Source organism: Scomber japonicus, chromosome 5, assembly GCF_027409825.1.
Source record: "Scomber japonicus isolate fScoJap1 chromosome 5, fScoJap1.pri, whole genome shotgun sequence".
NCBI classification, from domain to species: Eukaryota; Metazoa; Chordata; class Actinopteri; order Scombriformes; family Scombridae; genus Scomber; species Scomber japonicus.
Genome location: NC_070582.1, coordinates 3,914,985 through 3,940,467, shown reverse-complemented (window position 1 = coordinate 3,940,467; position 25,483 = coordinate 3,914,985). Strand labels below are relative to the sequence as shown.

General features: G+C 41.7%; 1 protein-coding gene and 1 long non-coding RNA gene across 2 annotated transcripts in view; one reads left to right on the top strand and one right to left on the bottom strand.

Moving 5' to 3' along the window:
* Window positions 1–506: 506 nt before the first annotated feature.
* Window positions 507–1,346, bottom strand: LOC128358625 (uncharacterized). Its single transcript, XR_008321405.1, has 3 exons — window positions 1,267–1,346; window positions 783–823; window positions 507–675 (listed from the first exon to the last, which is right to left on the bottom strand). It is a non-coding gene; the product is annotated as an uncharacterized LOC128358625 (long non-coding RNA).
* A 3,205-nt stretch (window positions 1,347–4,551) lies between these two features.
* spg11 (SPG11 vesicle trafficking associated, spatacsin) overlaps window positions 4,552–25,483 on the top strand; it is a 44,404-nt gene continuing 23,472 nt past the window's right edge. Inside the window, 19 exon segments of the mRNA XM_053318889.1 lie at window positions 4,552–4,765; window positions 5,892–6,079; window positions 6,805–7,032; window positions 7,779–7,995; window positions 9,229–9,366; window positions 11,612–11,997; window positions 12,700–12,845; window positions 13,880–14,009; window positions 14,593–14,748; window positions 15,007–15,182; window positions 15,289–15,465; window positions 15,554–15,625; window positions 16,550–16,677; window positions 18,342–18,517; window positions 19,516–19,711; window positions 21,583–21,786; window positions 22,346–22,452; window positions 23,717–23,862; window positions 25,062–25,226. Of these exon segments, the coding sequence (XP_053174864.1) occupies window positions 4,554–4,765; window positions 5,892–6,079; window positions 6,805–7,032; window positions 7,779–7,995; window positions 9,229–9,366; window positions 11,612–11,997; window positions 12,700–12,845; window positions 13,880–14,009; window positions 14,593–14,748; window positions 15,007–15,182; window positions 15,289–15,465; window positions 15,554–15,625; window positions 16,550–16,677; window positions 18,342–18,517; window positions 19,516–19,711; window positions 21,583–21,786; window positions 22,346–22,452; window positions 23,717–23,862; window positions 25,062–25,226 (3,348 nt within the window). The 5' untranslated portion in view covers window positions 4,552–4,553.

Here is a 25,483-nt window from a genome sequence, read left to right as displayed (position 1 = left end):
AAATTTAGACTGTGTTTCAAATTTAGACTGTTTGCATCTCCCCCAAAGCCCTTGATGCCTAAATGAGGAAATGAGAAACAAGATGAAACAAGAGATAAGGAGGAGAGAAGAGGGGAGGACAATGTTGTTCCAAACTGAAGCTGGGTCCTCATCAGTCTGTCATACAGACAAAACATCACAGATCGTCATCAGTTGAGGTTCACATTCAAAAACAGAACAGAAGACTTTAGTTTTTCTTGAATTTTATTGTCCTCATCCTAAAGCAAACAAGCAATGAGCACAAAAATTTGACAAATCAAATCAATGGAGCTTGATGTTAAATTGGGTGAAGTAACTCAATAAATGCCTGGTACTAAGACTGATTTACTGATTGGATAAATGTAGATAAAAAAAATAATATGATAATGACATTTCCCTTGGCAGAGGTTTAACTAAAATGTTGTTGGGAAAAGTGATTTAAAAAAAAAGTCATAACAGGTTAAATCTAATTTTTAATGTGTGGGAAAAATCAAATTCAGGCAAAAATCAAAGTTTAAACCCTGTTGTTAAAGATGTAATCCCATGATCAAAGACATCTGAAGTGAACTTCTAATTTCTGGCAAAGCTGCAATAATCTTCTGGCAAATGTTGAAGACTGGTGTAGCGGATGGGATGGGTGAAGCAGGACCTGCAGGTCTGTATGAAGAAGAGACACAGAGAGACACGTCAGTTTGACTTCTTTAAAACCTATCCAGGTGTTTCTCCATTCAGATGTTCAATCAGCATAACAGCAACCAGCTTACCATTTCAGGTCACTGGCTTCACTTTCACTGGTGGACCTGATCTTTAAATGAGAAAAAAAGTGTATTAGTGGTCTTTATATGTGACCTCTGACCTTTATAATCTATGATTCACCAGTCTCTCCTATTGCAATTTTACAATTAAAATAGTAGCCTAATTTTTTTTTAAAAGTCACATTATTTTCCTTTGTTTGCAATTTGTCCCAATTCCTGCAATTTTACTGCAAAAAGAGAACATAAAACATTGCAAACTGTATCACAATTTTTGATAAAAGCTGGTTCAAAATCAAAATCAAGCATTTTTGGCTGCAGTGATTACAAATAAAGTAGTGAAACCTTGGAGGGACTGACTAACCTGAGCTACAAAAATGCAGAGCGATGTGAACATGATTCAGACATTTTCCATAAATTATGTTTGCTAAAGCACATTAGATATTTCAAGCAGAAAGGGTTAGTTTTTCAAGTGTTTTCTCTTCTCAGGACAAACCTTAGCCCTGGAGTCGATGCACCAGATCATTCCTGTTCATTTTGGTTAGAATCTCAATGCTGATGTTCCTGGCATTCTCGGGGTAGGTCTGCAGCAAAACATTGACCATCTTATCCCTGTTTGCTTCCTCCAACTCGCTCGCCGAAACAGTGCTGGAACCGTGTAGCAGGTACCATTTGAACTTCTCCAGCTCTTCATTTTACAAAGATTTCAGGACCTCATCAAGTTCCAGGACTAGAGCCATTGTCCTCCCCTGCCACAGTGAGAGAAAATATTCAAACTCAGAGGCTAATTGTGCATTTTTCAAAGAAAAACACAGATTATATCATATTTAATTACATTTTATAAAGGCATTTATATGTTTTCTTAAAGTGATCTCAGCTTCTAGTCATATTCAAGGCATCAGCCATCAACCATAAATAACATTGACTTGTCCTGTCTAGAAATGTGTTTTCCACCAGAGGTTGTTCAGTTTCAAAATGAATATAGAGGTATAATGAATGAATGTAGAGGTATAAATACGTTCAGCACACACTACTACTACTACAGTCTACAGCTAGCCGCCGAGGGGATCATCCCTATCCTATGTTCCCTGCTTTGTACGTGACCGGGGAACATAGGGATGATCCTGTCTACAGTTAGCCAGTTAGCTGTGTTAGCCGTCGAGTTAGCAGCCGAGTTAGCCTTCGAGCTAGCAGCCGAATTAGCCATCGAGTTAGCCACCGAGCTAGCAGCCGAATTAGCCGCCGAATTAGCAGCCGAGTTAGCCGCTGAGCTAGCAACCGAGTTAGCCGCGATCGGGGAACATAGGACCCGGGGAACATAGGTACGCTCCCGCCGCCGAGCTAGCAGCAGAAAGCTCTCAGACGTAGCGTCCATGTTTCTGGTAGAGGTGGTGACTTTGATTGACAGGTGACACTTGGTAGGGGGCGGGGTTTTACACAGACTTTAACAAATAATCTACAACAGGTTGAATGCTTAATATTTGCATGTATTTTAATTTCATAATAATTTAGCTACATTTCTTTGTATCTAAAATAAAAAGAGGTGATAGTAGATGGTTTGAGAAGCAGTGACCAACCAAAGAGAGATAACACTCAATCACACATTGAACACTAACAGGATGTAGAATTGCTTTCTGACTAAAGATTAGGTGGATCTTTGGAGTTTTGTAGGAGCTGAGGATCACAGTTTAATAAAATAAAACAGTAAGTCACATGACATTCTTATGTTGCAGAAAAATGTATGGCTTTATCAGTCTGATCAGATAGTTCATTGGCATTGTAACATTCTCATTTTCAAGCTACTGTCAAGTTGACTTGTTTTAGCCATGAAGGAGAACACTAGCTTGCTTTGACCTTAACCTCAGTATTTTTATGGTTTGGATTATGAAAATGTTTTAAACAATGCACAACAGGTTAAAAGCCTAACATTTCCATTTTGTTCTAAAATAAAAAGAAATGAGAGAAGTAGTTTTTCAAAAGCAGTTAAAGCAACTCTTACCCTTCTTGCATTTCACACAGCACTCTGAAAAAACCTCCCTCTTATCTGCCCCTGCCCCCCCCCCCACCCCAAAGGTGGTCAGAGCTTTCACAGAACCATGTGAGAATGGAATAATGATGAGTTTATATGCCTTTATATTTATACTGTCAGGTCTCTCAATGCAAGCCATTGGTTAAAGGCAGTCTCATATATTGTCAGTTGAGTTTCAACATGTCCCAATATAGTGATGATCTTTTGTTACTCTGCTGGTTTCAGTTTTATCCGTCACAATGAACAATGAGGTCTGTCAGGCGACCACGACATGTTCTTATTCTGTTACGCGGTATACATCTGGGCATGTTAGAGCCACTGCCAGAATAATGTCACGCATCTGTGCATCTCAACAAGTCGGTTCCCAGTGTGAACAGAGACATGTTGCTTTTTTACAGTATACCTCACTACAAAAACTCAATTCTTTTTTTTTTTATTTTTTTTTTTATATAATTCAAGTCTTTATTTCTTTTGTCTTTGATGTTTGACAGTACAACATTTTACATTGTGAGACAATTCTCGTCATACATACTACATGGACCATCAATGGCATAAAATAAAAAAATAAAAAATAAAACAAGAATAAAATAAAAATACAGTATAAATAAATAAGAGGGCATGTTGATAGTTACATAACTAAGAAATATATCCATACAGCAAGTTAGAATGTTAAATATACTATGAGGAAGGTAATCACACTACAGGCCCATCAGGCATTACGATGTGAGTCCAAAACAAGTCCCAGATTGGTGCCTTATTCTTGTTGCTATTGCTCATCCTGTTGAGCATAAGTTCGTATGAAACTGTCTTTATCATGATGTTTACCCACTCCTTCATTTCAGGGGGTTCGGATACTTTCCACAATTTAAGTATTGTCCTGGCAGCCGTTGTAATCCCTGCCATGATTATAGCGAATTCTACATTTGTTATATTGTGTATTTGGATTCTGTCCCCTAGGAGGCACACTCTGGGAGATAATGGTATGGCACTTCCCAGCCAATTACTCAAATTGTCCACAACAGTTTTCCAGAAAGGTTGAATGACAGGACACTACCAGATGCAGTGTAGCAGAGTACCCACATCCTTCTGACATTTCCAACACAGGTTATTGTTTGTTATACCTGCTCTGTTGAGTCTTTGTGGTGTCCAGTAATACCTGTGGGTTATTTTGTATTGTGTGAATATTAAAAATAGGAAGCATTAATACATACAATAATAAAAAAAATAAAAAAAACCCCACTAATAATAAAAAATAAAAACTCGACTAGAACAGCATTAAATATAAGATTGCAGCATAAAATATTGATTTGCTTTAAAATCATTAAAATGACATAAAGTGCAAAGGAAAGACTAAAATGTAAATTGCTTTAAAAGAGCTGGTTGTAGAAAATACATTCTTCAATCTTCATTTTTCTCCCATATATATATATTTTTTAGTTTACTTTTTAATTTAATGTTATTCTTTATGTATTTATCTACATTTATAATATCTTAACAAAATAAAACGCGCATCAGTAAATCTTCATCATCACTCGATTAAGCTGCCTGTCTTATTTAAGGCGTGTTCCTATTGGTCAGGATCAGTCAGCTGACAGCAGAAGAACAGAACATGTGACCCAGCTGCTGTTTACATGACAGGAACACCATCCATACTTCATACTTTCAGCTTTTTTATCTCTTTCTAGACACTTTTTCTTTTTTTATAAACATGTGTGTTTAACTACCAGCTGATCCTGCAGAGTGTGTGTGTGAGGATGTTAGAGGCTCAGCAGCTGGAGAAGATGTCCATCGAGGTGTGTGTGATCCCGGAGAACCAGCAGTGTGGAGAGGTAGCGGACATCCAGAGAGCTGAACGGGCTCCTGGAGGCTCTTTGCTCGGATGTCTGGATGTCCAGGGGTCGCTGCTGGTCTGGGACCCGGCAGACAGAGAGGCTCCTCCGGCGACAGTAGAGGGATCATACCGGGAGTGAGTCTGGCTGTCTGACACAAACTAATACAATATATATTAATAACATGCAAGCTTCCTGTTGGACAATAACAATGTACTCTTATTATGTTAGGGAGGTAAATAACATGCTTCCGGTTAGAATATACTGTTATTATATATTAGAGGTAAATAACATGCTTCCGGTTAGAATATACTGTTATTATATATTAGAGGTAAATAACACGCTTCCGGTTAGAATATATTATTATTATATATTAGAGGTAAATAACATGCTTCCGGTTAGAATATACTGTTATTATATATTAGAGGTAAATAACATGCTTCCGGTTAGAATATACTGTTATTATATATTAGAGGTAAATAACATGCTTCCGGTTAGAATATACTGTTATTATATATTAGAGGTAAATAACACGCTTCCGGTTAGCCTACTGTTTTAATATATTCCTGTTAGAATATACTGTTACCGTAAGTTAGGGAAGTAACTAAGTACATTTACTCAAGTGTACAGTACTTTACTGTAGTACAGTTTGAGGTATTTGTAGTACAGTTTGAGGTACTTGTACTTTGTTGTAGTACAGTTTGAGGTACTAGTACTTTACTGTAGTACAGTTTGAGGTACTTGTACTTTATTGCAGTACAATTTGAGGTTCTTGTACTTTACTGTAGTACAGTTAGAGGTACTAGTACTTTACTGTAGTACAGTTTGAGGGACTTGTACTTTATTGCAGTACAGTTTGAGGTATTTGTACTTTACTGTAGCACAGTTTGAGGTACTTGTACTTTACCGTAGTACAGTTTGAGGTACTTGTACTTTACCGTAGTACAGTTTGAGGTACTTGTACTTTACTGTAGCACAGTTTGAGGTACTTGTACTTTACCGTAGTACAGTTTGAGGTACTTGTACTTTACCGTAGTACAGTTTGAGGTACTTGTACTTTACTGTAGTATTTCCATGTGATTATAATGTAATTTAATATAATTTGGTAAACTCTCTGGTTGCAGCTTCTTAAATGTGAATATTTTCTGTGACAGTAAACTGAATATCTTTGTGTTGTGGGCTGCAGATCAGGACAAAAGAAGTCATGTGACACAGCTGCAGCTCTGTTTCTAACAGTGCAATCAAACTTTTATTTATTCCTAGCTTCTGCTGGGAGGAGGTGAGCGTCCACAGTCGAGGTGTCAGCAGCTTCGGACTGCTGGCTGTTGGATCTCAGTGTGACCTCAAGCTGCTGGAGGTGGAAACAGAACGGCCGGCCTCCATTACTCCGCTCTGTGTCTGTGAATGTCCTGCAGACCGCCTGCTGCAGCCTATCAGAGAGAAGGACCAAAGTGAGTATCAGATCCAGTTCACAACCACAGGATCAGGCGCTAGTCCGGGGGTGTCAAACATGCGGCCCGTGGGCCAGATACGGCCCGCCAAGGGTTGCGATCCGGCCCACTTGCCATCCAGTGCTCTTTTCCTTCCTTCCATCTGTCCTTCCTAGCTGCTGAGCTAGCCGCCGTGCTAGCAGCTGAGCTAGCAGCAGAAAGCTCTCAGACGTAGCGTCCATGTTTCTGGTAGAGGTGGTGACTTTGATTGACAGGTGACACTTGGTAGGGGGCGGGGTCTCAGCGGACTCGGCGGCCACGCCCACAGCGTTTGGTAGCAGAGAAAGAGGCTGATTTTTACACAACTTTGAAGCCTAATTTCATATATTTGGCGATTTTTTGAATGGTTCAAATGTGGCAGGGTGGTTAACAACACACTTTTCTGTGGTATGTCAAACTCAGAACACATATTTATTCTTACTTTACACGGACTTTAAAGTTTATTACTGAGGTTGTAGGAGCTGATGATGATGGTGTAATAAAGTGCATTATATTGAAAGGTGTTCCTAATATTGTGTCCAACCCCATTAACATACTTAAACAGGGCAAAATATTACAGTATAATAATAAACATAAAGTGGAACTTATAGCAGAGCTGTTGTATAAGACTACACAGGTGTGTCCTAATAAAGAGCTCAGTGACTGTCTATCATAATGTAGATTAATGTCCGACTCTTTACTTTCAGGTGTGAGCGAGCTGCAGTCGGCGAGCGTGCTATCGTTTTCGGCCGGCCGGTGCTGCGTGCTGCTGAACGGCGGCTGGCTGCTGCAGCTTCAGTGGCAGCAGACGGAGGAGGAGCTGCAGACGTTGACCTGCTGCAACATCCAGCCGACCGACAGCGACACACACACAGCGGTCCATCACTGTGTGTGCAGAGAAACACTGTTCACCCTCAGCTCCACTGGACTCATATGTATCCTCAACTCATTAAGGCTGAATATATATTAATATAGTAATACTTATGCTAAAAGTAATAATAACATCACCAGGCTATCCACTGTAGTATGTGGTGCTATTTAACTGAACTGTATTATATGGAGAAATGTTATCCAGAGCAAATAGAATAAAATAAAGTAAACTAAGTTGAGCTAAATTATTATTATCTATCTCTCTCTCTCTCTCTCTCTCTCTCTCTCTCTCTCTCTCTCTCTCTCTCTCTCTCTCTCTCTCTCTCTCTCTCTCTCTCTCTCTCTCTCTCTCTCTCTCTCTCTCTCTCTCTCTCTCTCTCTCTCTCTGTATATATATATATATTAGTGCTGTCAAACGATAATTTTTTTAAATCGAGATTAATCGCAGAATTTCCATAGTTAATCGCGTTTTGTATTGCATGTTTAAAATCCTGTTATTTTACATTTGAAGGCAGTTTTAAGCCCATAATGTAAAGCATTTCTTACCAGAGTGTCTTAACTGGGAATCAATCACGGCTCTGCTGCGACTCCCACACTCCAAAATGGTCCTTTGGTGGAGCTGAGGCTGCCTTGAAATGTAAAATAACAGGATTTTAAACATGCAATTCAAAACGCAATTAATCGCGATTAACTATGGAAATTCTGCGATTAATCTTGATTAAATTTTTTTATTGTTATTTATATATATATATCACTCTATCTTTCTATCTATCTCTCTATCTATCTATGTTTCTTTAACTCTGGCCTCCAGCTGTGTGTAATCTCACCGATGGCGGTCTTCTTGCCACCGTCGACCTTCTTGCCTACCTGAGCTCTAACCTGATGGAGGAGGAGTTCGTCTCCTCTTCGCCTTCCTTCTCCTCCTCTTCCTCCTTCTGTTTCCTCCAGGTGTCAGCTGATCTCAGTACAGCTGTAGCCGTCACTCAGTCTCACGACGCCATCGCCGTCGATCTCAACCACTACTTCAGGTACTGTATCAGGAAAATTTGCTTTTTCTCCGATAATGTCAGACAATATCCAACTATTTTCTCTTGTAAATTTACGACTTTATAATGTGGGAGAAAATCAGATTTTTTTTCTCGTAAATTTTACGACTTTATAATATCAGAGAATATCTGACTTATTTTCTTGCGACTTTATTGTGTTGGACAATATTTGACTTTTTTTCTCGTAAATTTGGGACTTTATAGTGTCGGGGAAAATTCTCAGTTTTTTTCTCGTAAATTTGTGACTTCATAATGTCGGGGAATATGCAACTTTATCATATCAGAGAATATCTGACCTTTTTTCTCGTAAATTTTCGACTTTTTAATTTAGGAGAATATTCGACTTTTTTCTCGTAAACTTGCAACTGTATAACGACGGAGAACATCTGACTTTTTTCTCGTAAATTTGCGACTTTATATTGTCAGAAAATATTCAACTTTTTTTCTCGTAAATTTGTGATTTTTAATTTTGGAGAATATTTCACTTTTTTTTCTCGTAAATTTGCGACTTTATAATGATGGAGAATATTTCACTTTTTTCTTGTAAATTTGCGACTTTAGAACGTCAGAAAATATTCAACTTTTTCTTCGTAAATTTGTGATTTTTAATTTTGGAGAATATTCAACTTTTTTTCTCGTAAATTTGTGATTTTTAATTTTGGAGAATATTTCACTTTTTTTTTCTCGTAAATTTGCGACTTTATAATGATGGAGAATATTTCACTTTTTTTTCTCGTAAATTTGCGACTTTATAATGATGGAGAATATTTCACTTTTTTTTCTCGTAAATTTGCGACTTTATAATGATGGAGAATATTTCACTTTTTTTTCTCGTAAATTTGCGACTTTATAATGATGGAGAATATTTCACTTTTTTTCTTGTAAATTTGCGACTTTAGAACGTCAGAAAATATTCAACATTTTCTTCGTAAATTTACGACTTTTTTAATTTTGGAGAATATCCAACTTTTTTTCTCGTACATTTGTTACTTCATAACGTCGGACAATATCCAACTTTTTTTTCTCTAAATGTATGACTTTAGTTGAGTTTTTTCTTGAAATATTGCCTCTCCCTCCTCCTGGTCATTATTTATTTATTTATTTATTTATTTATTTATTTTACATACATGACCCTCTAATACTCCGTCGTACAGAGCGACTTTACTGACACCAAACACAACCAGCTTCAGATCCTCTGGTGTTTCTGTCCTCCAGGATTTATCCAGACCACCTGCTGTGCGCTGCCCCTCCTGCTCGGCTCCCCCTCCGACCCCAGAACCCCAGAGATGAGGACAGTCTGCCGAGCTCCAACTGCAGCCTCTCCGCCCTCGGATCGAACTTCAGCACTGATCGGTATGATGATTATTATGATGATTATGAATTGTGAGACATCTGAGATCGCTGCCAGCATGAAGTGATGACAATACCTTTGGCAAAATAAAAGAGGGACATTTATCGGAGCTAACAAGTGCAAGAATAAGTAACAAAGAGGAAGTAACAAATATAAAACTTGGACTTGAACATTGTTAAATACCACCGGAAGCTTCTTTTTCATTTTTGCTTACAATGAACACAACAGTTCCTTAAAAGCAGGAAATCAGCGTCAGGGTTTTTAGGAACTGGTCAGTACAACAGGAAGGAAGGAAGGGTGGAAGGACAAAAGGACGGAGGAGAGAAGGAAGGATGGAAGTGAGGAAGGAAAGGAGGGAGGAAGGGTGGAAGGGTGGAAGGGTGGAAGGACAAAAGGACAAAGGAGAGAAGGAAGGAAGGATGGAAGGGAGGAAGGATGAAGGAAGGAAAGAAGGAAGGAAGGAAGGAAGGAAGGGAGGAAGGAAAGGAGGGAGGAAGGGTGGAATGACAGAAGGATGGAGGAAAGTTGGAAGGATGGATGGAAGGGACGAAGGATGAAGGAAGGAAGGGAGGGAGGAAGGAAGGAAGGAAGGAAGGAAGGGAGGAAAGAGAGAGGAAGGAAAGAAGGACAGAGGAAAGAAGGAAGGGAGGAAGGACAGAAGGAAGGAAAGAAAGAGAGAAGGAGGGAAGAAGGAACAGTCAAAACAGACGAGGGCCAATTTGACACTCTCCTGAGCATCGTGGCAGACAGTCTGGTTCCCCTGTTGAGTCTCAGCTGGATCAACCTCATACTACTCTTTTTTTTTTTTCTCTCTCTCTTTTTTTTTTTGTCTGAGCGAACAAGCATAAAACATCAATTTGATCATCATAGCTCAGATAAATGACTCTCCCACTGCTGCAGTCATTCAAATCTCTTGTTTTTTATAATCACTAAGTCATGTGAGGATAATAGATGGCAGCTGTGCTTTGTGATCAGCTGGATCGTCATGTGGAGTAATCACTGAAAACCACAGCATAGACGTGAATATGAACAGTTTCCTAACAGAGTAAATGCTAAAATGCTCCAATTTCTGTTAGCCCTTAAACAGGCAGAAATGGAAAATGAGATGTAAAAAACATAATTTGATGTCACTAGTTATGTCATTTGCACCTAAAGTAAAACATTTCCACTCATATTTTTAATATATTTTGGATTTTATGAGTTGTGTCTCCACCAGGATGTGTTGCCATTATTAAAGGTATACAATGGTGATAATGGTAAAAACACTTAAATGTGTTATTTAACATAGAAAAGTGATACATTCTGGTCATTAATACTAGTTTCTAAACTGATTTTTATAATTTTATAACTACCACAAGCTTCAATTCTACCAATCTAAGGCACATATACATTTAAACAACCACCTTAACCAATCATACTCCTTAAAGAGTCTGTATCTCCTGGTGCACGCTGCCTGTTTAAGGGTTAGTGTGGATGTACGACTGAAACAAACAAACCAAAAAAGATGCATTTTTAACTTTAGGTGGCAGAATAATAACTATGTGTAAAGCACCTTTCATACAAGAAATGCAGCTCAAAGTGCAAAAGGAGCATAAAGCAATGTTTAAAAAAAATAACTAAAAAGAAACATGAATGTTAAATAAAAGAGATGGGAAAATAAAATTTAAAATAGTATATAGTATATAGTAAAAGCAGATAAGAAATACAATAAATACAATATATATATAAATATGTTTTGCATGGTGTAAACACATGCAAAGGCTAATTTTTATTTATTTTTAATTTCTATTATTAGGTTGCTATGGTTGCGAGGGCTGGATCTCGAGGACATTGGTCAATCAACCTGTCAATCAGGACGTAGCCACGCCCTAATGCATACCCTGCTTTATCGTCAAATATAAAATCAGGGAGGCCAAAATGTCCCAAATGAACATCATACTGCATTGAAGAAGGCTTTAAACTAGCGATTGAGACCATAAACACATTTTGAAAACGTTTACTGAGGTTAGAAATCAAGTGAGAAGTTGGTGAATTCTCCATTGACTTGTATAGAGACGGTCGCCCCCTGGTGGCCTTTTGATAGAATGCAGCTCTAAGTTACTTCCTGGTTGGCCTCATTTCAGAGGACCAGAACTCCCCGCCTGTAATAAACACATAAATATGGTTGAAGTATCAAAAAGAATGTGAATTAATATTTATTTTCATGTCAAATCTTTAATCTGAAACCTTTAAACTCTTTCCTTGTAGCTCCTGGGAAGCTCGTCTGGCTTCCATGACCAGCCGAGCCCAGCAGCCTCTATCTTCCTCCTCCTCTTCCTCCTCCTCCTCCTCCTCTTCCTCCTGGTCCTCCTCGCTCCCCCACCTGGAGTCCCGCCAGGCTCCATCTTCGACCCATAGCAGAGTCCCTAGCGGCGGTGCGACCGTCGCTCTCTCTGTCCCCGAATCGTCCTCTCTGTCTCAGCTCACTGTCTCTGAGTTCTCCGCCCTGCTGACCTTCGTGTCACCCGGCAACAGACAGACCACAGTGGCCTTCTGGGAGATGGAGTCCGGGAGTGTGAGCTACCACCAGGCGGAGGGCGAGGCGGCTCCGGTTCAGAGCTGCGGAGAGCAACATCACACACTGCTGCTGAAGAGTAAGTGAACCTCACACTCATAATCTGACTGTTTTTCCTTCCTTCCTTCCTTCTTCCTTCCTTTCTCCATTCCTCCCTCCTTTCCTTCCTTTCTTCCTTCCTTCCTTCCTTCTTCCCTCCTGCCTTTCTCCCTCTTTCCCTCCCTCCCTCCTTCCTTCCATCCTTCTTTTCTTCCTCAATTCCTGCCTCCTATACTATTCTATTCTTTTCTACTCTATTCCCCCCTCCTTTCCTTCCTTCCTTCTCCCTTCCTTTCCTCCCTCCTTTCCTTCCTCCTTTCCTTCCTCCCTCCTGTCCTTCCTTCTTTCCTTCCTTCTTCCTTCCTTTCTCCATTCCTCCCTCCTTTCCTCCCTTCCTCCCTCTTTCCCTCCCTCCCACCTTTCTTCCATCCTTCTGTCCTTCCTTCTTCCTTCCTTTCTCCATTCCTCCCTCCTTTTCTTCCTTCCTCCTTTCCTTCCTTCCTCCCTCCTTTCCTTCCTTCTTCCTTCCCCCCTCCCTCCTTTCCTTTCTTCTTCCTCCTTCCTTCCTCCCTGTGGGAGACAAGGTGGGAGTGGGAGACAGTTTAAATTCTCATTATATCCATAAACTGTATATTCTCTGCAGTGTCTTGGCTATGAGATGAAAAGACGTTTAATACAATTCATTCTTTATTCTTCTGTCCAAGTTTAATTCTTGACCCCGGCGGTCTTTATGTGTCTCCAGAGTCCGGCGTGTTCCAGGTCTTGTTCTCCGTGTCCCAGCAGGATTTGCTCAGCAGGTTGATGTTGTTCGGCAGCGCAGCGACAGTAGACGCAGTGTGTCACCTGAACAGCTGGGGGCGCTGCTCCATCCCCATCCACGCTCTGCAGGTAGGAGACAGCATGCATCTCCTCCACCTGCAGAGGAGACTTAGGCTGTGTTCGAAACCGCTTACTACATACTACATACTTCTATACTACACACTTCTGTACTACACACTTCTATACTACATACTAAAGGACCAGATAGTAAGCAGACCGTTTACACTGTAGTAAACTACACGATTACCCACAATGCATTTGGTTCCTACCCGAGCTGAAATCATCAGGCTGAAGCTGATTTCATTTTAGCTCTAACTCTGTAAATATACCACTTTATCCACATTTCTAACCTTTTTAGGAAGAAAGTAAAGTAGCCCTTTAGATCCACAATGTGACGCTAATTTGTCCAAATAACATGTTTAAAGTTTTGTTCCTGAGAATTCAGAGTTAGCCGTAGCGAGTAACGCACTTCCTGTCATTTTCACAAAATAAAACACCTGTTACCTTTTATTATTAAGAAAACCATAATGATAGGATTGGTGCTTTTATTTTGAAAACAGGAAGCCAACATACCCTCGCTGTAGCTAACTTGAAACCACCGAGCACATTTGTATTTTGGGTTTTTTTCAGAAGCTGCGTTGCATCTTGGGTAATGTGAGTGTGAGTAGTAGCGTTGCATCTTGGGTAATGTGAGTGTGAGTAGTAGTGTTGCATCTTGGGTAATGTGAGTGTGAGTAGTCGCGTTGCATCTTGGGTAATGTGAGTGTGAGTAGTAGCGTTGCATCTTGGGTAATGTGAGTGTGAGTAGTAGCGTTGCATCTTGGGTAATGTGAGTGTGAGTAGTAGCGTTGCATCTTGGGTAATGTGAGTGTGAGTAGTCAGCTCTTGATGCATACTCTGCATTTCTGGAGAATCTAGTAAACCATCCAGGAACTTCTCACATACTCTAAATCACATACTACACAGTTGAAACACACTACATACTTCACATGACGTCAGAGTTAGTACGAGTAGTAGGAAAGGATGAGGTTTAGAACAGACCCTTTGTGTAATAGAAATGCATCACCATGACAACAATCCTCCGTTTGGTCTTTGTGTTGCAGGCTGGTCTGAAGAACCGTCAGCTGGACACGGTGGATTTTTACCTGAAGAGTAAAGAAAATGTTCTTTACCCTTCGACAGCGTTCGGATCAGCTGATGAGCCAGCAGCCTCCACACTCAGCCTGACAGACAGTACGTACACAGACATCATAAAGTCTCATTAAAACAGTTCCAATTTTATTTTATTTTATTTCTTTATCACTTTTCAAGAGTACTGTTGTGTCAGTTTTATTCAGTTACGCTAAACCTAAAAGTCATAGTCTTTCATAGAAAACTAAACTAAAGCCCAGCAGTTACATTTAGGAGCCAATATCAATACATTTAAATATAATATAATATAATATAATATAATTATATTAATAATAAAATTGACCCCGTCTATTTTGGCGGTTCTTTCTTCCTTCCTTCCTTCCGTCTGTCCTTCCTCCCTCCCTCCTTCTCTCTTTCTTTCCTTCCTCTCTCTTTCCTCCTTCCTTTCCTTCCTTTTTCCTCCCTTCCTTCCTTCCTTCCTTCCCTCCTGTCCCTCCTCCCTTCCTCCTTTCCTTCCTTCTTCCTCCCGCCCTTCCTTCCTCCATTCCTCCCTCCTTTCCTTCCTTCTGCCTTCCTCCCTCCCTCCCTCCCTCCTTTCCTTTCTTCTTCCTTCTTCCTTCCTCTCTCCCTCCCTCCTTTCCTTTCTTCTTCCTTCTTCTTTCCTCCCTCCCTCCCATGTGTGCAGGTGTGCAGGAGTTGTGTCCTGCGTTGGATCTGCTCTGTTCAGCCGTCAGAGACTCACACAGTGAAGCTCAGAGCCGACAGTTCTCTGAACAGCTGCTCAACATCACCATGAGCTTCGTTAACACGCAGATCCGCTGCGTCCTGACAAACACACACCGTAAGATACACACACCCACGCACAGACACACACACACACACACACACACACACAGAGACAAAGACACACAGACATACACACACACAGACACACAGACACACACACACAGACAGACACACAGACATACACACAGACACAGACACAGACACGCACGCACACACACACAGAGACAGACACACACACAAACACACACACAGACATACACAGTCCACTGCTGTAGATACTGAGTGCAGTTTTAACCGGTTTTCATTCACACAGACAAGGACGCAGGCGTGCAGAGCTGTGTGGACATTCTGGATCGATACGTTACTGAACTGAGGAGCTACATGAAGAGATTCCCCTGGCCTGCAGGGGGCGACACCTCCAGCACCGAGACTGCTGCTCCTGCTGAGAAGGAGGCCCAGGAGGACGAGTGGGAGCGGCTGTCCACAGAGGTGATGTTTAGTCACGTAATTTAAATTTCTGTCTTATTGTTCGGCCCAGGTTACAGGAAGGATGTTGATTTGTGTCACACCATCCCATCATGTCTGTGTGCTACAGGAAGTGGTCTGTCAGTCCATCCTGACCAATCAGATTCCCAGAGCTCAGGCCGTCCTGAGGAGGCGGAGCCGGCCGGAGCAGCGTCTGTCTTCTCTGAGGACGGAGGGTCTGCGTCAGGTCTTCTCCTGCCTGCAGCAGCGAGACCTGCAGACCGCCAACATGCTCCTTACCAACATGGTGAGATTAAAAACCAGCTGAGCTTCATTTACCCTCAAAATGTGATTCAAATTAAAATCAAACTGACAGGAGATTTTTGTTTTTTCAGGGTTTCAGTGTGAAGAAGCAGCTCCACAGTATCTGCCTCTACACTGACGACAAGGAGCTCAGGGAGTTTGTGGTGAGCCTGGTATTTTACAGCCTTCTTCCCACCTGACAGCATCATTATTTATTCATCTGTTTTATTCAGCTTTCAGACTTTTTGTTTTTTTTTATTTTGCAGCAGCTTTTCTGGTTAGTGGGAAGAAAAGTACTTCATTTTTTTGTTAAACTACCGATGAAGAGTCAGATGTAATCACTTCCTTTTGATGTAAAAACATGACAAGAAATACAGCAGTCTAAATCACAAGCAGTCTTTTAAGTCGGCCATTTAACCCTCCTGTTGTCCTCGAGTCAAGGAAGGAAGGAAGGAAAGGAGGGAGGAAATGAGGGAGGAAGGAGGGGAAAAAAACGAGGAAAGGAAGGAAAGAAAAGAAGGAAGGGAAGTAAAGGAAGGAAAGAGAAGAAGGAAGGTAGGAGGGAAGGAGGGAGGTAGAAAGGAAAAGAGGAAGGGTTAGGGTTAGGAGGGAGGAAAGAAGGCAGGAAAGAAAAGAAGGAAGGGAGGAAAGAAAAGAAGGAAGGGAGGAAGGAAACGAAGGAAGGGAGGAAGAGAGAGGAAGGAAAGAAAGAGAGGAGGGAGGGAGGGAGGCAGGGAGGAAGGACAGACTGAAGGAAGGAAGGGAGGAAGAAGGAAGGAAAGGAGGGAGGAAAGGAGGAAGAAGGAAGGAAATTAGGAAGGGAGGAAGGAGGGAAGGAAGGAAGGCAGGAAAGAAAAGAAGTAAGGGAGGAAAGAAAGGAAGGAAGGGAGGGAGGAAGGACAGAGGAAAGAAGGAAGGGAGGAAAGAAAGAGAGAAGGAGGGAGGAAGGACAGACGGAAAGAAGGGAGGAAGGACAGACGGAAAGAAGGAAGGAAGGGAGGAAAGAAGGAACAGTAAAAACAGACGGGGTCAATTTGACCCGGGAGGACGACACGAAGGTTAACTAGCGCTCTGGTTGATTTCTGCAGGTGGAGGAGCTGCTGAGGCGGAGTTACTTCCTGGAGGAGGAGATGCAGAGTGTGGAGTTCATCAGACAGATGGAGAAGCTGGGCTCACTGCCGGCTTCCCGCTGCCCAGCAAACGCCTCGTCACAAAGGTAAAGATAAAACACTGCAGATATACTGTACGTCCTGTGGCTGCGGTTACCATAGCAACATTAAAGCTCAGCTCAGGCTACTTACTGTTCACATCTCACACAGTCTGACCCTTCAAGATATTCTTTTACCTAATAAACCTATTTAAGTTTGTAAATGTAACAGCAACTGCTTTGCCAAAATTAAATCATGTTAACCAACTTCTCAAACCAAACTGTGATAAATCCATAGACTGTATAGAAAAAATGGACGTAACATCTGTGACGTCACCTGTTGGTTTGTGGACTGCTGCTCGGAAGCCAATAGTTTCGAATCTAGGCAGCGCCATCTTGAAAATTTCAGGTGCATGCTGGGAAAAATAAAAACACAGATTCTACTTATATGGGCATGAGGCGGAGTAGGGAGGTTGCTATGGTTGCGAGGGCTGGATCTCGAGGACATTGGTCAATCAACCTGTCAATCAGGACGTAGCCACGCCCTAATGCATACCCTGCTTTATCGTCAATTATAAAATCAGGGAGGCCAAAATGTCCCAAATGAACATCATACTGCATTGAAGAAGGCTTTAAACTAGCGATTGAGACCATAAACACATTTTGAAAACGTTTACTGAGGTTAGAAATCAAGTGAGAAGTTGGTGAATTCTCCATTGACTTGTATAGAGACGGTCGCCCCCTGGTGGCCTTTTGATAGAATGCAGCTCTAAGTTACTTCCACGTTGGCCTCATTTCAGAGGACTGGAACTCCCCCGCCTGGTTAAATCTGATGTAATCTTTGTTTCCAAATTTCTCACCAAAACCACTCACAGCTTCTAATTCCTTGGTGTCATATTCACCAGCAACCTCTGATTCAAACATCACTATAACAGCCTTTTTTCCTTTTGAAAACCAGCTCGTCTCCTCACATTACTCTACTTTATAGCTGCTGTAACTCTGATCCTTGTTTTCATAACCTGCTGTAGACGCATTATTTATCATCCAGAGTCATTAAAGAGGAAATATTCTGCACATCTCCAGCTCTATATTTATATTCTGTGTCTCTACTGGAATATCTTTGCATGATTTCCAGTTAAAACCTCCTTATTTATCGTCTATGCAGCTCCTCAGTTCAGCCTCTGTCTCTTAACAGGATGCTACAGGCTACAGAAACTAACTATAGTAGCAGGATTTAACTTATTTTTCTCCTTCTTTACTCAAAATGATAAAACATTTTTACATGCATTAAAGTTTTGGAACATATTTTAACATCAGATATCATAAATAAAAGAAATCACAAAAAGCTCAATATGTCTCCTTTTAAAAAAAACAAAAACACTCCAGCAGCAGCTCCAGACACATAAAATGTATTATTAAAACTTCCTGTTTGAGATGATGAAACACTAAACAGTACAAACTTCATCATGTGTTTGCTGAGAGTTAAACTGCAACCGTCTCCTCTCTGATCTCTGAACGTCCTCTTCATCTTCTGTCTCTTTATGCCCCCTTTTGAACCATCTTCTTTTTTTAAATCTCCCTTTAAACCTTTTCCCCTTTGAACTTCCCTTTTCTCACCTTAGAATAAAGTCTGAATGAATCTCTCTTGTTTAGATGTTTGATGCTTCTGAGTAGAAATTTCTGTCTTGAATTTAAAAAACTCAGATTCTCGTGTCTGTCCTATTCCTGTCCAGGGTTGCTCACATGGTCCGTATGGAGGCGGGAGGTGAGGGCGTTTTGAAGGAGCTGGTGGGACAGAGGAGGTCTGAAGAGGAGAAAGGGCTCTGGAGGAATCTGAGACTGGACTGGGTGAGGAACTGGAACCAGAGCAGCCAGACGTCCGTCCTCCTGTCCAGACTGCAGCACACAGGTAGATCACTACATACTACATACTTCTATACTACATACTTCTATACTTCTATACTACATACTTCTATACTACATACTTCTATACTACATACTTCTATACTACATACTTCTATACTACACACTTCTATACTACATACTTCTATACTACATACTTCTATACTACATACTACATACTACATACTTCTATACTACACACTAAAGGATCAGATAGTAAGCAGACCGTTTACACTGTAGTAAACTACACAATAACCCACAATGCATTGTGTTCCTACCCGAGCTGAAATCATCAGGCTGAAGCTGATTTCATTTTAGCTCTAACTCTGTAAATAAACCACTTTATCCACATTTCTAACCTTTTTAGGAAGAAAGTAAAGTAGCCCTTTAGATCCACAATGTGACGCTAATTTGTCCAAATAACACCAGTTTAAAGTTTTGTTCCTGAGAATTCGGAGTTAGCCGTAGCGAGTAACGCACTTCCGGTCATTTTCACAAAATAAAACACCTGTTGCCTTTTATTATTAAGAAAACCATAATGATAGAATTGGTGCTTTTATTTTGAAAACAGGAAGCGAACATACCCTCGCTGTAGCTAACTTTTGATCTGTGACGTTTGTATTTTGGGTTTTTTTCAGAAGTTGCGTTGCATCTTGGGTAATGTGAGTGTGAGTAGTAGCGTTGCATCTTGGGTAATGTGAGTGTGAGTAGTAGCGTTGCATCTTGGGTAATGTGAGTGTGAGTAGTAGCGTTGCATCTTGGGTAATGTGAGTGTGAGTAGTCAGCTCTTGATGCATACTCTGCATTTCTGGAGAATCTAGTAAACCATCCAGGAACTTCTCACATACTCTAAATCACATACTACGCAGTTAAACACACTACATACTTCACATGACGTCAGAGTTAGTACGAGTAGTAGGAAAGTATGAGATTTAAAACAGACTCTTATATCAAAGAACACCTTTAACGTCTCCTAATCTTCTCTGTGTGTTTTTGCTCCATCAGAGTTGACTTCCTGTGACTTGGCAGTGTTGTGGCGTTACCTGACCGCCCTCCACGACCAGCACAGAGTGATCGACTGGATCCAGCACAGCGAAGCGTCTGGCGCCTCCCGGTGGCCGGAGTTAACCCCAGAGCTGGTCAATAACAACACCGTCTGCAGCAGCTACATGAAGGAGAACATCCTGGACCTGCTGGCCAGGTACAGCAGCCGCTTTCACCTTCCTGTCGTCCTCCCGGGTCAAATTGACCCCGTCTGTTTTGACTCTTCCTTCTTTCCTTCCTTCCTTCCTTCCTTCCTTCCGCCTGTCCTTCCTCCCTCCCTCCCCCTTCTGTCCTTCTTTCCTTCCTCTCTCTTTCCTTCCTTTGTTTCCTTCCTCCCTTCCTTCTTTTCTTTCCTGCCTTCTTTCCTCCCTCCTACCTTACTTCCTTCTTTCTTTCCTCCGTCTGTCCTTCCTTCCTTTCCTTCCTCCCTTCCTTCTTTTCTTTCCTGCTTTCCTTCCACCCTCCTTTTCTTCCTTCCTTCCCTCCTTCCTCCCTCCTTTCCTTCCTTCTTCCTCCTTTCCTTCCTTCCGTCTGTCCTTCCTCCGTCCCTCTCCCCTTCTCTCTTTCTTTCCTTCCTCCTTCTTTCCTCTGTCCTTCTTTCCTTCCTTCGTTTCCTCCCTCCTAACCCTAACCCTTCCTCTTTTCCTTTCTCCCTCCCTCCCTCTTACCTTCCTTCCTTCCTTTCCTTCCTCTCTCCCTTCTTTTCTTTGCATTTTGAAGCTGATTTCATGGTCAATAATCTCTCATCTGTTAACATAGGTGTAAATTACATACTGATACACATAATACATTAGTCTATTCAAAAGCTGCAACAATTATTCAGTTAATAGATGTGACGAAAAAGCCCCAAAAAGCATTTTCAGCATAGACCTCTGTTATAAAACTGTTAACAGGACTCCTTCAACTGCAAACAAAGTCAATTATTTCTCTTATTATTAAATTTATGAATGTTTTATTTATGTAAGATTTTCGCAGAGCCTTGAAAAGCAATTTAAAAAGCTGCAGACAGCTGATTTAAATATTGGTACAGGTCGAAAGAAAGAGGAAATTAAAGCTGCACTTATTTTTTTATTGTTGAATAATATGTCAGTTATTCTTCTGATAAATAGTTTTTGCCTTTTAAAATGTCAGATAAGAGTGAAAGTATTTATAATCCAAGGTGACATCTTGAAGTATCGTCTTATGTCAGTCAGAATAAAACACTTGAAAGAGCTGCAGAACAAACAGATGCCTCAAAAAATACATCAAACTAAAATTGTAGTGTTTGTTCTGTCACTTCTGGAGAATCGTGACCACTTCAGATAAAAACTAAATGTGTCCTATTAACAGAAAGTTTAACTCACCATCTGATATTTAAAGACTGTGTAAAGTGAATTCAGACATTTTCTTCTGAACACATTAAATAGGTCATAAATGTATTTCTAAAAAAGGTGTAAAAAGCATTTCAACCATTTAGATTTGAATTGTGGAGCTAGGCATCACAAACTGTGTTTCAACATTTCTGTGTTCAGGATTTAGTGATTAGCATAAACCCGCCCCTGCTGCTGTAGAGGTATAAATACATTCAGCACACACTACTACTACTACAGTCTACAGTTAGCCGAGTTAGCTGAGTTAGCCGCCGAGCTAGCAGTTGAGTTAGCCGCCGAGCTAGCAGCTGAGTTAGCAGCAGAAAGCTCTCAGACGTAGCGTCCATGTTTCTGGTAGAGGTGGTGACTTTGATTGACAGGTGATACTTGGTAGGGGGCGGGGTTTCAGCGGACTCGGTGGTCACGCCCACAGCGTTTGGGAGCAGAGAAAGAGGCTGATTTTTACACAACTTTGAAGCCTAATTTCATATATTTGGCGATTTTTTTTAATCATTCAAATTTGGCAGGGTGGTTAACAACACACTTTTCGGTGGTATGTCAAACTCAGAACACATATTTATTCTTACTTTACACGGACTTTAATGTCGAGCACCAAATATTAAAACTTTGACCCTTCGTGCTTCCTCTTTGGCTTAATTTGCTTTATGTGTTTGTGCAGGAGAGGTGTGTTCATCCCAGAGGAGCTTGCAGACCTGGAGCAGCTGTTATGGAGGCTAGCTCAGGGCGGAGGGGTCATGGCTTCGACCCCGCCCGTCCCTCAGTACCGCTCTCCGCTCGGACTCGACCTCCACAGCCTCTTCATCTCCTTCTGCCTGGAGCGCAGCCTGCAGTACCTGCTCTACGCCTACCTGGAGCACTACAGGTGAGGACATGAGAGAGCTGTTATCTTCATTGTTAACGCTGCTCTGATTGTTTTTTAAGTTTAACCTTTGTGTCGTCCTCCCATCCTCCTTCTTTCCTTCCTTCTGTCTGTCCTTCCGCCCTCCCTCCTTCTCTCTTTCTTTCCTTCCACTCTCTTTCCTCCCTTTCTTCCTTCCTTCCTTTCCTTCCTCCCTTCCTTCTTTCCTCTGTCCTTCCTTCCTTCCTTCCTTCCTCTTTTCCTTCCTTCCTTCCTTCCGTCCTTTCCTTCCTTCTTTCCTTCCTTCCTTCCTTCCTTCTTTCTTTCCTCTTTTCCTTCCTTCTTCCTTCTTCCTTCCTTCCTCCTTTCCTTCCTTCTGCCTCCCTTCCATCTTTCCTTTCTCTCTCCTTTCCTTCCTTCGTCCTTCCTTCCTCCTTCTTTCCTTCCTCCCTCCCTTCCTTCCTTCCTTCCTTCCTTCCTCCCTTCCTCCCTCCCTCCCTCCCTCCCTTCCTCCCTCCCTTCCTTCCTCCTTGATAGCTGATAGTAAAATGTGTGGTAGTGAGTTAATTATCCGTCTTTCCAGGTTAACACCCAGAAACTGCCCCCTGCTGGTCAATCAGAGCCTGTCTGAGAGTCAGCCCTGGTTTGAGATGCTGGTGAAGATCCAGGAGATCACCAGAGATCTGTCAGGTACTAACAGGCTGCCTCAGGACTGTTTTTTAATACTCTTTAAGTAATTAAGATAAGTTGGAGTTAGTTTTTTAGTTTAACCTCCTGAGACTTGAGCTTTTGTTTGTTCTGCATCTTTAATTCCTCCAGGGAGAACTGGGGTCAAACTTATTTTCATTCAAGGGTCACATACAGCCGCATCATTAAAAAGATTGAGGGACGGAAGGAAGGAAGGAAGGAAGGAAGGAAAGATGGAAGGAAGAAAGAAAAAGAAGGTGAAGAAGGAAGGAAATATGGAGGGAAGAAAGGGAGGAAGGACAGATTGAAGGTTGGAAGGAAATAAGGAAGGGAGGGAGGGAGGAAGAAAGGAAGAGAAGACAGGAAGGAAAGACGGAAGGAAGAAAGGGAGGAAGGACAGATTGAAGGATGGAAGGAAATAAGGAAGGGAGGGAGGAAAAGAAGGAAGAGAAGACAGGAAGGAAGAAAGGGAAGAAAGACAGATGGAAGGAAGAAAGGAAAAGGAAGAGAAGACAGGAAGGAAGGTAAAGAAGGTGGAGAAAGAAGGAAAGATGGAAGGATTCCTTCCTTCCATCTTTCCTTCTCCACCGGAAGGAAGAGAAGACATGAAGGAAGGAAAAGAAGGAAGAGAATACAGGAAGGAAAGATGGAGGAAAGGGAAGAAAGACAGATGGAAGGAATGAAGGAAGGAAGGAAGGAAAGATGGAAGGAAGAAAGGAAGAGATGACATGAAGGGAAGATGGAAGAAAGGGAGCAAGGACAGATGCAAGGAAAAGAAGACAAGGAAGAGAATACAGGGAGGAAAGATGGAAGAAAGGGAAGAAAGACAGATGGAAGGAAGGAAGGATGGAAGGAAGGAAGGAAAGATGGAAGGAAGAAAGGAAGAGATTACATGAAGGGAAGATGGAAGAAAGGGAAGAAAGACAGATGGAAGGAATGAAGGAAGGAAGGATGGAAGGAAGGAAGGAAAGATGGAAGGAAGAAAGGAAGAGATGACATGAAGGGAAGATGGAAGAAAGGGAGCAAGGACAGATGCAAGGAAAAGAAGACAAGAAAGAAAGAAAGAAAGAAAGAAAGAAAGAAAGAAAGAAAGAAAGAAGGAAGGAAAAGAAGACAGGAAGGAAAGTGGGCCGGTTCTGTTCATGTAGTAGTGATGAAATACTTCAGTAGATATCAGATTAAATGGATTCTAGTTACACGAATATCTAAACTCTGCCAGAGTCTGCTCCTTCTTTTAGACCTTCTGTGTCTCTGTCTGTTGTTCCAGATCCAGGACTCGTCTTCCAGGCCAGTCTGACCAGCGCTCAGGTGCTGTTGCCAGGCAGCCAGGCGTCTCTGAGCAGTCTGCTGTTAGAGGGACACAGTCTGCTGGCTCTGGCTGCCATCATGTTCACCCCCGGAGGAATCGACCAGGTAAACAGAAACCTTAATCCCACCTGCAGACCAGGACCTCTGAGTCCATCGGGGTTTATCTGAACATGTCCGTATGTGTGTGTCTCTGCTTCTGCTGACAAGACGAGACGAGAGGATTTCAAAGATTTAAAAGAGTTTCTGTGACAGCCGTCTCAACTTTGTGTTTGAGCTTTTAGGATTGATTGATTCTCAGTTGTGTTGCTGATTCTCAGATATATAAGCTGGTGGATTCAGTCTCTCTCTCTCTCTCTCTCTCTCTCTCTCTCTCTCTCTCTCTCTCTCTCTGTGGGCTTATGGTTTGTTGTTTGGGTTAGATTTGTCCTTGTACTGGTTCACACACTTTATATTGTCATTGGTTAACTTAACATTGTGTTGTCCTCCCCTTGAGTCAAGCTGAAATAAAGTGGGGACTATTTTGTAATAAACTGTTACTTAAAGACTGTGTAAAGTGAATTCAGACATTTTCTTCTAAATACATTAAATAGGTCATAAATGTATTTCTAAAAAAAGGTGTAAAAAGCATTTCAACCATTTAGATTTGAATTGTGGAGCTAGGCTTCACAAACTGTGTTTCAAGATTTCTGTGTTCAGGATTTAGTGATTAGCATAAACCCGCCCCTGCTGCTGTAGAGGTAGAAATACATTCAGCACACACTACTACTACTACAGTCTACAGTTAGCCAGTTAGCTGGGTTAGCCTCCGAGCTAGCAGCCGAGTTAGCCGCAGGAAGCTCTCAGACGTAGCGTCCATGTTTCTGGTAGAGGTGCTGACTTTGATTGACAGGTGACACTTGGTAGGGGGCGGGGTTTCAGCGGACAGCGGATTTTTACACAACTTTGAAACCTAATTTCATATATTTGCCGATTTTTTTTAATCATTCAAATTTGGCAGGGTGGTTAACAACACACTTTTCTGTGGTATGTCAAACTCAGAACACATATTTATTCTTACTTTACACAGACTTTAACGACATTTCCTATTATATCTTTTATTGCAATGATGCTTTCCTTTGAAGTTAAGAGAAATATGTGTTGGATTCACAGCCTAAACGATAGCTGTAGCATCTGTTTGCATATCTGCTTGTTATATTGGGGGTTTGGTGCAAAGACAAACATTTGCCATCGTCTAATAATAATAATAAAGAGTTGATGAACCACTGAACTAAAGGATGATGTGTATGTGTGTGTCCTGTGTGCAGGTGGTGCTTCAGGGTGAGCGGTCGGGCAGGTCGGAGAAGACGGTGGACCCTCAGCTCCTGAAGATGGCGCTGGCTACGCACCCCAAACTGAAGGCTGCCCTGTTCCCGGCCGGGCCTCGAGGAAACAACCAACCCTCTGACATCTCAGTCTACCACCTGCTGCAGGTCAACTCAACTTGCTTCAGATTGCTTTAAAATCTGTCCAACAATATAACTTCCTGTCTTTAGGGGGTCAATTTGAATGAGGAAAAAATGTCCTTCCTTCCTTCCTTCCTTCCTCCCTCCTTTCCTTCCTTCCTTCCTTCCTTCTTCCTCCCTTCCATCCTTCCTCCCTTCCTCTTTTCCTTTCTCCCTCCCTCCCTCCTTCTTTCCACACTCCTTCCTTCCTTCCTTCTTCCTCCCTCCCTCCTTTCCTCCCTTCT